Raw genomic sequence first — 14,726 nt, 5'->3', positions numbered from 1 at the left:
TCTCTGAAATACTCAACACATCTGAACAAAGTCCTTTCCCTACTGATTATCTTTCGATGAAGTTCTTGTTCTCTTGTCTCCCCATAATGCACTCCAAAGTCAAAAACATGTAAACCCTCCCGGCATTGAAACCAGCTATGAATAATTTATTTTCTGTTTCTCTTCTCTTCCCATAATGCACTGCACCATTTTTTTTTCACTTTCTTCTGCACCACAACACAATGGTGATAAGGTGATGTGAGGTCTGCGAGATATAGTTAGCTAATACTGTGCTCTGTAAGTGAATTTAGCATTTAATTTCTTATCCAGCAGAAATATTTTATGACCTAGTGTCTATGGTGAAAGGACTTTTGTAAATAGCTTTAAGTTAGATTTACAGAAATTACTCCTAAGTGGATAACTCTGCTACAGGGATACGTATTATTGAACTGCATGCTTTAAGGCAGCGTTTCTTACACTACTTACTAGCCTTCCTAGAATTGTAATCTATGATAAATTTTTTAAATCTGTCTAATTTGGTCAACAACAGGACTTGTATAGCAGACTACATAGCAAACATAATTTAAGATCCTGTCTAGAATCCTTCTGATTGTCTAAGGCTTTTAAAGAACTATATGTGTTTATAGTACTTTCTGGTGCATATATAATGCTATTATAAGTTCAGAACAAATCCGGAAGAGTAGTTACACTGTAATCTAAGATTTTCCTAGTGTAGTCAGAGTGTTAATAAGTTGTACTAATGTACATTTCTACATGATAAGTCTTAGTTTTAATTCTAAACTACTGCTGATGTGTAGCTTAACACATTCGGAACAAGGTATTTCCTGCTTCATTCGCCCTGCCTCTGCTCAAGCTCAGTCCACTCCTCTACCCTACCTCCAGTCGCACCCACCCCTGCATACACTAAATTTATATTCTAGCTCATATAACCATTCCCTACACCCTCCCAATATGTCCTATCACCTTACATTTCCTGTCAAACTAATGACCACACCTCTCTTACTACTGCTTCTGCTCAAACCTGCCCCCCCACTCTGTTAAACTAATTTAGCACACCTCCCCTCCTCCTACTTCTGATTAAACTGCCCCCTACTCTCTACTCTACTACATGTAATATAAATTAACTATCTCTCCTATTAATTATTAACCCCTTCCCTTCATAATTATACTACTCCTCTTTCTAAAGACTATCTGCCTACTCCCGTTTATATAACATGTTACCTCTTATATTAATTACGCCGCTGCTTCTGTTTCTCTCTGTTTCCACCTCTTACCATCACACTCTAACTCACACTAATCCACCTCCAACACTTACCTACATAAATGCCCACGTCTTAACAAATTCTACACTCCTTATTGCCTCAACTCTATTCTACCACAATAATACCTACCTACACAAAATAAAACTATTTTTGCCTACCTCACAACTTCAAAAATAAAGATAAAACATCTTCATTATACTATAAACCACTCAATTCTAAAAATCCCTATACTCAACTTACTATGCTCAGGAGATATTCACCCCAATCTTTGTCCTGTCCTCAACTCCTCTCCCCCCCCCCTCTCCAATCCATTTTTATCCTCTCAGATATATACCTCCAAAACTACCAAATGTTTAACTATACTCTCTCTCTCAATATTCAAAGTATTATCAACAAAGTCACCCTTCTTCACTCTGAGATAACTCATAACTCTCCCAACATACTCACCCTCTCAGAGAACTGGCTAAAACCCTATGCATCTGACAATGAAATTCTACCCCTGGTTACAATATAATATGCCAAGATAGGATATCAAAAAAGGGGGTGGTGTAGCAATATTATACTCTGAACAGCTCACCCTACACCATTTATCTATCTCCCCACCTAACTTCCACTCAGCAGAAGTCCTTATAGTTAACTGCACAATGAATAATCACAAAAAAAAATAACCATTGCCTCCATCTATATACCTCCAGGAAACAACATCCCTACCCTAAAACACTTCCTAGCCTGGATCTCAAAAACCATCTCCTATGAAACTATCACACTGGGAGACGTCAACATTGACTGGTCCTTTCTCTCCACTGACTCTCCAAATGCTAGCATTAACCTTTACGGCTTCACCCAAATGATTAATACCCCCACTTGGCTAAATAAACACTCTAATACAAGTAGCACACTTGACTGGATTTTCACTTCTAACCGCCAGCTCTACCACAACCCCTCCACACTACCTGATTCCCTTAGTGCCCACCTCCCTACCTCTATACAAAGATACTCCTCCTCATTCACCAAATCCCAACAATATAAAGACTGTCGAAAACTCTCAAATTTCAACCCTGATACTTTTAACAATATTCTTTCTTCAATTAACTGGTCCTTCCTTCATGACCTCTCCCTAGAAAAAGCGGTTCTAAAATTCAATAGCATCTTCTTAAATACACTAAAATTTCTGGTCCCAGTTATGAAAATCAGAATTAAAGCAAACTATGCTCCTTGGCTTACTGTAAATACTAGCAGCCTCATGTATAACAGGTATATCGCTTACAGAAATTGGCAAAAAAAAACAAACCCTCTTCCAACCTTCAAAAATATAGAGAACTATGTAATCTAACTAAAAAGTAAGTCAATGTCAATAAAAAAAAATTACTTCAAATCACAAGAAAACCTCCATTCTAACTCCAGAAAATTCTGGAATACTGTCACCAAGCTCCTGCACTCTGGTAAGCCATCTGCTCCTAACCCTTCCCCTGATAGCTCTGCCTTAGACACTGCTTTCATTGACTTCATACAGAAATTAGTTAAAAAAGACATGTACCCACCCTTCTGTTCCCCCAATCCCACTCAACACTTCATTCACTCTTAAACCAGTCCCCACAGCCTATATTAGATCTCTACTCTGTAAACACACCTCCTTTTTTCCTTAAGCTAGCAGCAAATAGCATTGCATGTCCCATATTCATATTAATCAACAGATCTATCCAAGAAAATACTGTGCCTGAAATCTGGAAAAAAGTCTATGTCATTCCTCTTCATAAAGGTGGGAACTCCACTGACCCCTCTAATTTTTAGACTAATCACTATACTTTCTCCCTATGAAAGAGTCTTGAAAAATGCATTCAGAAACAGGTCTTAGCTCATCTATTACAAGAAAATCTCACCCCAACTCAGCACGGTTTCTGCCCTAACCACAGTACATCCACCGCACTAATATCTTTTACCCAATCTATCTCTAGATCTAGAGACAACAACAAATTAATATCATGCCTATTCCTTGACCTCTCAAAAGCATTTGATACTGTCTTCCACAATCTACTTCTGTCCAAACACGCTGCTCTTAATTTCTCCACCTCCACTCTTTCCTGGCTCTCCAGCTATCTCTCTAACAGATTGCAGTATGTAAGATGGCTATCTGCAACCTCCTCTTTCCTCCAAGTTCAGACTGGGGTTCCCCAAGGTTCCATCCTTGGTCCCCTATTATTCAACATTTTCACTAACAATCACTAAATCTCCTGTCCTAGCTCCTCTCCAATTCCATATGCTGATGATTCTACTAATATTTCAACATCTGACAATCTTTCCCTTCTACTTACTCTTACCCAAAAATAAATGCACTCCGTAGAAAAATGGCTGATATCTAATCAACTTCTTCTTAACCCAAATAAAACCAAACGCCTCCTCTTCCTCCCTAAAACTCTCCAACATCTCAAATCTACCTTTACTGTCTCCTCCCTCATCAATATAACCATCAAGGTAGAACTCCACACTAAACTTCTTGGGGTCATTATTGCTGACCAACTAAAGTTTGATCTTTACATCTAAAACTCCTTCAAGAAAACTCATCAGAAACTAGGCCTTCTCTAGGTTTCCTGGATCCTGGATTCCTGACAAATGAATCTAAACTCACCCTTGCACAAACCTACTACCTCACTATTATATGCAGCCCCAGTCTTTACTAGCCTCCAAACAAATCTCCTGACAAAACATGAACTCACCTACAATAAAACAGCTAGATTTTCCACTAACCAACCTTACACATCACATCACTGTCTATCACTAAAAAACCTACAGTGGCTAGAACTGCACCACCAACTCCTACTGCTATCATAAACAAATCCTCTCATGTCTTCCCAACCATACACTCCACAGCTCAGAACAACACCTCCTGCAGGTCTACAAACCCAATAAAAGCATTGGCAAACATCTCTATAATTACTCCGTGGCCTCTGCTTGGAACAAACTCCCCCTATTTAAGAGCAATTCCTGGTACTAACTGTTTAAAAAAAACATTAAATACAATCTACTACACTCTAGGACTTGCTCCTGCACTGACCCTACTTCATATACCTCCCCCACTTATTCTTCTTTCCCTCCTACCAAACTACTTCCCTCTGCCTGTATTCTTCAAGTAACATTACTGTGACTATGAGTATGGAGAAACTGTATTGTCACCTCTGTCATATTTTATACTATATTTTCATTCATCAGTTAGTTTGTAAAACAGAAAGCTATATATGAATACTGTTATCCCGACTGTAAAAATCTTGTACTTATTGTGTTATTCATGTTTTTACTTTGTTAAGCAGAAAACTTTATATGTATACATTTATCTTGATTGTCACTATCTTGTACATATTTGTGTTATTAATCTTTATACTTTGTAATTTGGAGCTTCTCTCCTCAGGTCTCCACTGAAAAAGGGCACCTGCCTAGTTGGACTAACCTGGTCAACAAATGTCAAATAAATAAATAAATAAATAACTTTAATACTCCTTCCTGCAAATTGAGAAATACCGTCAACAGCACAAGACTTGGGAGATTTCGATATTATTGCCCTTCAAAATAAGCATGGCCAACACTGGTTATCTTCTTCATAAATGAAAGATCTGTTAGTTGCCTTATGAGCTCCTATTTGGTACAGAATAATACAATGTGTTTACAGTTCAGATACAGGATAGCCTTAACCAGTTAATAATCTACTACTACAGTGACTTGGTCGAAAATAACCACTCTGATTTGTCAGATACCCTCACACTTGCAAGCTAACTTGTATTTCAAGATTATAAAGTAACATTGTAGAAAACTGTCCAAATGCTGCACAGATGGCCAATACCTCTCTACTGTCCAAAATAACCAGTATGTTTCTGATTTTTTTGCCCTGGCACATATTAAAAATTTTGATTTTCTGGTAAATCACAGAAGATTGTAGTCAGCCAGTCAGTATCTTCAGACATAAGAGTTTCATATTTATTATTGTTCAGAAAATGCATGTTGCTACAAAACTTGCATTTTTATTTTTAGGTAATTTAGAGTAATATTTAAAAACTGACTTTGATTTTGGGCCTTATTTCCCCCCATTATGTTTCCCCTCACTGGGACTACCAAACACACTTTAGTCTCCTCTGAGCTCAACCCAACCATGTTTGGGACTGGGGAGGAGCTCAAGAGCAATGGTGCAGCATCATATTGCTGCCATGTTATATGTCATAACCCCTCCCACCTCTTGCCAACTCTGCAAGCATCACACAGATGCTGCATTGGTAGGTACATGGTTGCTTCCCACATGCTTGACCTTGAACTAAGAGGTACATACACTCTCAGTAAGGAACTCTCCAGGTTCATAATGCTGCTATACTGCAGTAAGCCTAAGCTCCCTCCCTCCTTCCAACCTGGGCAAGCTGACATCAGCTGTTCGGTCCCCCCTCATCATCTCATGGCCCCTTCAACCACCCAAGCCAGTAGTCAAACACAGTTAATTTGGACTGCAATAAGGGTTATATCCATCCGCACTATAGTGCTGCTGTTCCCCCATTATTTTGGCTTGTCCCTGATTCTTAAGCAAAGAAGTTGAGAGTTATGTTTGACACTTCCCCCCCAAATATCTGGTGTCATGTTATTTTAAAAGGTTAACAAAACATATTACCAGTATTTTAGCCATCATCTTATCAACCTTAACAAATATCTGATGGTCAAATAACTACACACACACACACACACACACACACACACACACACACATAGATACACACACATATATATATATATATATATATATATATATATATATATATAGATATATATAGATATATATATATATATATATGTGTGTGTGTGTGTGTGTTTAATATATGAAGAAAAGCAATCCCTGCCAAAATAAAATCAATGCATTGGAGATGATCAACAAAATGCACTGAATAATTTTAATATTTATTATACCATATTTGCAGTCAACCACTAGCAGTTATGTCTTACAGTTACAAGCAGCTAAAAGTAGAAAACTGAAAAGTTCACCTCCAAAAATTAAGTAAAAATGCACAAAAAGGAAAGAAGAAATGAGAAAAAATAAACAACTGACAAATGAAATTAGAAGTAAAAAAGACAACCAGGAAACAAAGTACCATCCTACAAAAATAATATTAAACAAAACAATTCAACATTGATAAATTAACAGTAAAATAATAATAAACAAACAGTATACTATACCTACTTTTAGGAACCTAACTAATTAACAAGGAAGGCTAAAACTACACTAAAGTGAGCAACAAAATAAAAGAACCGTTCTAGTGAACCATCTAAAGAAAGATGTTGCATAATACAATGAACTATTAACTCTGCACTCCTGAGGTACCATTCTTTGGATGAGATGTTCAAATGATGTCCCATCTGCCTGAACTTGTGGCAAAAGTGGTTGGCAAAGATCCTAGGGCTCTTGTAATGATGAAGTGCTTTAGTTAAAATGTATTACAAAATAAATGAAAACACAATTATAAATAATATTAATCATATCATGAAAGAAGATATAAAATTAACAAGCCCAGTAGTCCACAGACTATATAGTTAAAACAAAAAATTCTGTGTAAACTCCATGGGGCAGAGAGACAAAGCCCTGTCAGCAATCTGGAGGAGTGTTCATAAATTCACTGGCTGCCTGGCCTTACTTGATGAGAGGCGAGGACTACGGGTGAGTATTGGCAAAAGTATATGGCCTTGAGGCTCCGTTGCCTTACAACTTTTTTGATGCAATGATCCAGGTAGCCTGCATTAAATTAGCAGCATGGATGACAGAAGAGTTAGGCCAGAAGAATGAGACTGACTGGACAATCACCTTTCAATACCCTGGGGAGAGAGAAGTGACTTGCTACCTTTGTGACACCTAGTAGGAGGCCTGGGTGTTGCATCTGTAGGCATGACCCTGCCAATAGTGTGCATGGTCACCAAGAAGGAGCTTGAAGGAGTCAATGTGAGAGTCACTCTAATGGGAACAGTAGGCTGCTTTGCCAAGACCTGTGACTGATCTCCCTACCAGCCAACTTTCACAACAATAAGAAAAAATGGACTGAGGAGGCACCCAGGACAGGATAGCATGTGCTTTAGGGATCTCACCTCTGACTGAGCACATAGGCCAAATTGGTAAAGATAAGCCACTGGGCAGGTCCCACAGAAACAGGAGATGACAGTGGAGAAGAAAAAAACCCTCTGTAAAACAAATTCCTTATTTTTCTAACAGTTCCCACAAATAACCACCATCAAGTCTAATTCATATGTAGCAAATGAAAGAAAAAGGAAAAATAATGTTCTCTGTATAATAAATGTTAGATCTCATCTAATAATTCAATAGCTGTATCAATGAATCAGCTATCAAAATCACCTTACTTATCTACTGCTTCCCATTTTACTGCATAAAGCTATCAGACACTTAATTAAACTGCGCACAAAGAAGGGTAAAAATATAAATAAAGCATTTTTGCAGGAAGGCAAGCCACCTGTATCCCCATGTGTGGGTTTGTGTTCCTCTAACCCACTGTTGTATACAGCAACTCCAAGATCACACAATCACTGAGAAAGAAGCAGACTGTAATTAATGTAAAAAGCTACTCAATTTGAGATTACAGCTCTGTTGTCAATGTGACTTTTGAAGAGGTGATTTGATGAGTTGGCTGGGCCCGCAGCTGTTGACAAGGTGAACTGAATATCATATCCTTCCATTTTTTTTCCTTCTTTAGGGACATAAAATCACATTAATAACTGTAACAAAACTTTTCATCTTTGCATCCTTATCTGCAGAGTTATTAAAACCTATCCATTTCAAATGTTTTACAACATTTGCATATTATTTTTGCAGATCCTGTACAACAATACACACTAAATACTTTCTTCCATTTTTTCTGCATCCTAGTAATGCCCACCTTGTCTGACACTATATGTTTGTTCCACCAGAGCCGACTATATACAAAGAAGAAAACAGCACATGATACACAAATTGTTGCAATCTCTGCACCTTAACTTTAATCCTCTACACTACCTCCACAAAATGCCTCTCTGTCTTTCCACGTTTGTTTTTCAATCTAATACTGTTCTCTTCCAGTTCATACTTCAGTGTAGCTTTAGCTGAAAGTCTTTCATGTAGCAATGCTACTTCAAATCACATCCCTTTCTGTCATCAAATATTAAATAGCTCTGACTTGCAAATACCCACCTGATACCCTTTATCCCTATCTTTCCTGCCCCTCAAGTTAACTTTCTTGGCCCTGCTGTCCTAATACCATTTCTTTGTACTAAATCTGCTGCTTGATCAATTTCTTAAGGAAACTCTTTTTCTGACAGTTCCTCATGGTTCCATTTCTTTCCTTTCAATCATTTCTCCAAATATTGATTATGCTTAAACCTCAGAATGCTACCTACCAAATCATCTTGACTGTCCTTATCTTAACAAAAACAAACCAAGGTTCTATGTGGAAAATGGCACAAAATGAATCACCTATAAACACCAAAATATCACCACAGCATACAGTAACAAACAAGTCCAGGGAGGTGGCAGACAAATGTCATGGTCAGTGGCTGGAGGCAATATTCTCACAAGTGTCACCTGTGTCAGCAGCAAACACACTGAGGAAGGATGGGATTAGGAAGCATAATGACCAGCTGACCACCTGTATTAGTGGGCAAGGGAAAAGGTTCTAGCAGGAAGTTGGAGAAACCAGACAATGAGACCAACACTATGTCCAGGAAAGGCTCCATCTTAGCCAGTAAAGGATGTCTGTATTTCAAGCTTGATTAGAAAAAAATACATTTTCAATATTGTATATTTAAGGTATAATTAGAGCATAAAGGAGTATCACAGAAGCAAAAGAGGAGGGTACGTAGTCTTGTGCTAAATGAACTAAACAGACAAGAAACAATGCAGAGGAAAATACAAAGGTGACAAGGAGCCTGCTACATCTTGCATGGTATTACTGTTCAGTTCAAGGAGTGTTGGAAGGAAAAAGGGGGGATGGAGACAATGATGCAGGAGGAAAGAGTATATATTACTGGTATGCTTGCCCCCCCCCCCCCCCCACACACACACACATGAAAAGAAGTTGAAAGGAAAAAAGCAAAGTTTGAGATTCACTCTTCTCCTGGATTCAGGATCTTTTTTTTGGTCCATTACCACTCAGCATTACAAGGGCCAGCAGAGCCAGTTACTTGACTTGCCTTTGAATGCCCAACAGTCTGTCTTGGTAAAATGGAGATTCTTTGCATTCTGTCATCTCCTTCCTTTACTTTTAATAGTCAGCATCTCTACTTGTAGCCCCTGACTGTAGTAAACCTTCAATTTACTTTTTTTGTCTTACTCTCTGTCCAACTCATAAAGGCTCCCAACTGCTCAAAATAGTCCTGACAGCAAATGGAAACCATTTTGTAATTTAACCATGCCATCACCATCCAACCCACTATCAGGACACATTCTACAGATGGCCAGTTCTTGACTCTAAGCATTGGGAAGTCTACAAACATGCATCATCTCATATGACTTATCGCACAAGCATCTGCTAATCTTTTTTCAAAATGATGGACTCTCAGGAGTGTGACTTATGTGCCACAGAGTCCTGATGATTTTTTAATCTCTCAGTAGTTTTCCATGACGCATGTAGTTGCTACCCCATTTAATCCCCTTCTCTAGAAAAAAACACATTTCCTCAGAGGAAGAGCATCCTACATCAGCCATAACGTGCATGGAAGTTCCTCAAACATTCTGGCAAAATCTCCCCATATTTGGTACAAAATGCCACTTTATGTCTCTCCTGAAAAAAGGGCTATAGCCTGATCTGCCTAGTCAACAAAATAAAATAATAAATGCTTAATCATCCTGGTGCCTACATACATACTTCATATGTAAGCAAAGATTATCAGGAAAATATATAAGAATGTCAAAGAAGCTAAACATTGAATATGCTAAGGACTAGGTGTAATTGCTACTGACAAAATGAACTCAATTCTCAGTGCATTTGAGAGGTTACAAGTAATATTTGGAGGTATTTAGTAAGAGGTACTAAACCTGGACCTGGAAATGTATGTCGACCTTTTGTATCAAGCGTTGTTCAGACTCCATCTGAGGCATGACATTAAGTTTTGGAGGCAAAAAATCCTAAGACTGGTGGAAAACACACAAAGGATGGCAACGTTTGACATGTTGGATGAGTTGGAAAGTCTGAACTATGAAAAAAACAGGAAGCACTAAACATGCTAGCATAGAGGAGAAGGATATGGGGACAAGGGTAATGAAGCTAATAAGTGGAATGTCTCAGCGCATCTAAAAGGTAAGGATAACACAGCCAGGAAATGACATGGGTGGTGAATGAAGGTACAGACGTGCAAATCTGAGCTGATGAAACCTAATTTTATAAACAGGGCAGTAAATTCATGGAACATATTGATGAAAGAGTTGTTAACATATACGATAGGTGAGGAATTTAAGTGACAGTTTGAGAGGACAATGACTGCAGAAGGGAAAGGCAATTGCATGGGTTAATTGCTGTTCCATTAGGTGGATGATATGGGTATCAGCCTACTACCTAAAACAATTCAGTACTGTCATATTTAACAATAATATACATATCTATACAGATAAAGAGATTTATGCATGTGATTTCTCTGTTGCAGCTTTGATAGCAGTAGTAAGATATTCATGCATGTGAACTTTTTTATCAGTATTTCAGGATTACTTGCAATACATTAACACCTCTGGTGAACAACAAGTTTATATTAACATGGATTTATATTATTTTAGCGTGTATGCCTAAACACACACACACACACACACACACACACACACACACACACACACACACACACACACAAACACACACACACACAGACATACGCGCACACACAGACATGCACACACACACACACACACACACACACACACACACACACACACACACACACACACACACACACACACACACACACACACACACACACACACACACACACACACACACACACACACACACACACACACACACACACACACACACACACACCTGCTCATATCAATCCTGTTTCAAACAAATTTGGAGATTCTGCAAAACTGAACCTTTTCTATTTAAATAAAAAATAAGTCCATAAATAACTTATATACTTTATGCAGTTATTTGTACCACATACTTACAGATGTTGTTTTCTGTTCAACTGTAGTTTCTTCTTCAGACTCTAGTGCAACAGGTACGGATTTCTGCGGTGGAGAAAGGGTTAAGTCTCGCCTCAAAGGCCTGGGCTCCCCTTTCCCACCAAACCTTAAATTTTCTAGTTTCTGCACAGTTGGTTCAGTGGGACAAGCTGGCCTAAACGTCTCTCTGCTCTGAGACTTGGGTCTCATTCTTTGGACACTATATCCATGAATGTCCACACGATGGTCCCTAGCTGGACTCCTAGAGTCCATGTTGCTGCAGTGTTTTTTAGAAGGGTGAGTTTTTTGCATATATGCATCCATGCGTTTAAGAGGTTTCATTTCCATCCCATAATTGCTCAGTTTTTCATCCTCTTGCTCTAGTAGTCTGGAGTTCCCCAAACTGTGGTTGTGGGACCACTGAGAGGTCCAGGAAACAGTAGCAGAGGTGTCTGTCCACTTTTCTTTCAGCCTGTGATTGGAGGTTGAATGCTTGTGGCTACCTATTCTCCCTCTGTGGTCATCTTGGGAAGAAGATTCAGGGTCACCACGTTGGATTCCACCTTTACCACCTCTGCTACCACTACGCCCATGTGGCCTGTCATCACACCAGTTGTTTCCATGTAAAATGTCCCCCCCTCCTCCTCTTCCTTCCATCAGCACTTGAATTTCATAGCTCCTGTCCCCATCTCCACTTACTTGTCTAGAGAAATGAGTGCTTTTGTTTCTGCAAGAAACAGGAGGAGGTGCTGTTAGGGGACTGTCTGAGCGACTTTCTGCTGAGCTTTCATCTGGTGTAAAGTCTGAAGGGGTTGTTCCTTTCCTGTACAGCTCTGGGCTTTCCTGCTGAGGTGGTGTCCCTGTCCCAATTAGTTCAATGTCATTGCCACTTGAATGCTGATGTTTTGGCCTCTTGCAATCAAACCCTTGAAAAGAAAACAAAGAAGGATAATGCAAATATGTTTCAAGTTCATTATTTCTTATTTTCATATCAGTTCTGCCCAACACATAAAACAGATTAAATGACAGCTGCTCTGAACTTGTGAATTGTATATATTCTAGAAGCAGTATTTAAATTATAAATTGATGGAACATATTTATCAACACCCTCTATGGTAATTCCTAGAGTGTTCATGTGATCTTTGAGAATATTTACATTACATTATACTTAAATATGTTTAATATAATGATTTTCAGGTGTGTAGCAAGATGTTTGAAACTGTGCTCTGGGCTCCTAACTACTGCGTTCTCATGGGAGTAGCCAGATATTTCTTATCTCCACACCAAACTCCTTTGTTACCCTCTTCTCTGTGATATAGATATGGCATATGTAATTATCAATGCAGCACATAAACTAGTTATTACAACAAAACTCCTTAATGATATAGCTAGTAATGTAACTATTATAAATCACTCTAGATACTGTTGTCCTCCTCGCTATTTCACTTATGTATTTGAAGACAACTGTGGAGTCTGCATGTCCTCCCCGCGGTCGAGTGGGCGTTCGAAAGACATGCGTTGAATGGGCGTGCCTTCATTGAAGGTTGGGCGTCAGGCTGGCAACTCGACACCATAAAAACCAACTGCCAATCATTAGTTGACCGGAGTTCCGCTGTGGCGACCCCTAACCGGGAAAAGCCAAAAGACAAATAACAACAACAACATTTGAAGACAAGGCATCTGGCACTCTTGTGCTGTGTAAAATATTGCTTCCAAGAGTGAATTTGTACATCACAGTTTACATGGTGTATGTCTGCAATTTTTCTTTCTCTTTCAATACTATTTCACATGCCTTTTATCTTTAGTAATGGTCTCACTTTCTTTTGGTGTTTAAATATTTAGATTTTGGGCTACATTTCTGATATTCCATGAGCATTTACTTGCCTGTTTATTTACAAGGTAAATGGACAGATGAAAACAACACTGGACTGATCAAAATTACCCTTTTCATCTACTGCCTTGGCTAAAACCAAAAGAAACAAATGTAAATCAGCATAAGGAATTATTAAATAAATAGATAAAGTGCAACAAAAGTAAAAGAGAAAGTACAAGGGGTTGGGGGGTTGGCATGATGTTTAAGGTGCTTACCTCATATACATAAGGTACAGAGTATGACTCTCACTTTTGAGGGATATTGACAAAGCTTATAATGGCCCACAAGGATAGCTAGTCTAGTACTTACACATGAACTATGAACAAGCTGACACTGAAAAAAAAACAGTGTAACATTGGTGAAATTGCTAGCTAAAACAGACATTTGTTTTAGCATAATACTTTTTACAGGAAAATGTTATCAGATGATTAAATACTTCACAGTTTCATTGACACTTGAAAACCTTATGCTAGTCTATTCACACATTTGTAAAGCCTAATCAATGGAATCTTTGAGCAAAAGAACTGATCAGCACAAACATGGCTGTTGCAATTGTAGAATGAACAAAACATTCATCTAGTCTCAGAACATAGCTTATAGTGATTTAAAATACAAATAAGTGAATTAAATGCTGCTTAGTTCTTAAGCACATTCTCTTTACAAATGCAAACTTATTAAATTAGAAATATTAACTTCTGTTTCAGGAGTTTGCAATACATATGTTTGCTTGGAGATGCTGAAAATTATCCATCATGTTTCCCATGTTTCGGGTATTTTTTTTGGTTTTGGTTGGTGTTGTACACCCATTCTTTTCCTCTGTATTGTTTTATGTCTCCCATGTTGTTTTATGTCTCCCGTGTTTGTTAACATAGACACATATTCATAGACATTTTAAGCAAAGTGGTGTACTTATTAGTGTGTAGAAGTATTTCATTATTTTCTCAAAGTTTAATGGAATGTATAAATCTCAAATAAATGCTTTTGCACCAACTATAAAACTGCTTTACTAACTGCAAAAACATTTATTTGAGATGCATATCTAGTGACATTGTGTTAATCCATGAGAGAATAACAAAACACTGACTCAAGTGAATTAGCGTCAAAATGTCTGAATACCAGCCATGGTCTTTTCAATCTGTCTTGACAATTTGATAAGGCAGCCTGTGGAAAAGATTTAACTGTTCCTGTGATCAGAGTAAGCTGACAGAAATTCATTCCAGTAAGAGTACTGGTAGTGCTAAGCAGAATGTTGGCATCAAGCATTCCATGACAAGCATTTTTTTTTTCAAAAACATTTTTATTTTGTTTTCACGATAAACATACGCAAATGTACATATAACAAATACAATAAAACATTAACAAAACTATTTACAATATTGACATTCATCCATGGTAAACAATCATTTTATCCATGAGAAGTTATCAGTATTTGTTCAAA

The 14,726-nt window shown here is 38.0% G+C and overlaps 1 protein-coding gene across 1 annotated transcript in view; it reads right to left on the bottom strand.

Moving 5' to 3' along the window:
- LOC122808598 (junctophilin-3-like) overlaps window positions 1–14,726 on the bottom strand; it is a 1,013,050-nt gene that overhangs the window by 71,705 nt on the left and 926,619 nt on the right. The window contains exon 5 of the mRNA XM_044079555.1: window positions 11,419–12,341. Within this exon, the coding sequence (XP_043935490.1) occupies window positions 11,419–12,341 (923 nt within the window). The remainder of the gene's footprint in view (window positions 1–11,418; window positions 12,342–14,726) is intronic.

Source organism: Protopterus annectens, chromosome 8.part0 (genome assembly GCF_019279795.1).
Source record: "Protopterus annectens isolate FY-2018-M chromosome 8.part0, PAN1.0, whole genome shotgun sequence".
Taxonomy (NCBI): Eukaryota; Metazoa; Chordata; order Ceratodontiformes; family Protopteridae; genus Protopterus; species Protopterus annectens.
The sequence above is the reverse complement of the archived record's forward strand: the minus strand, read 5'-3'. Positions and strand labels throughout refer to the sequence as shown.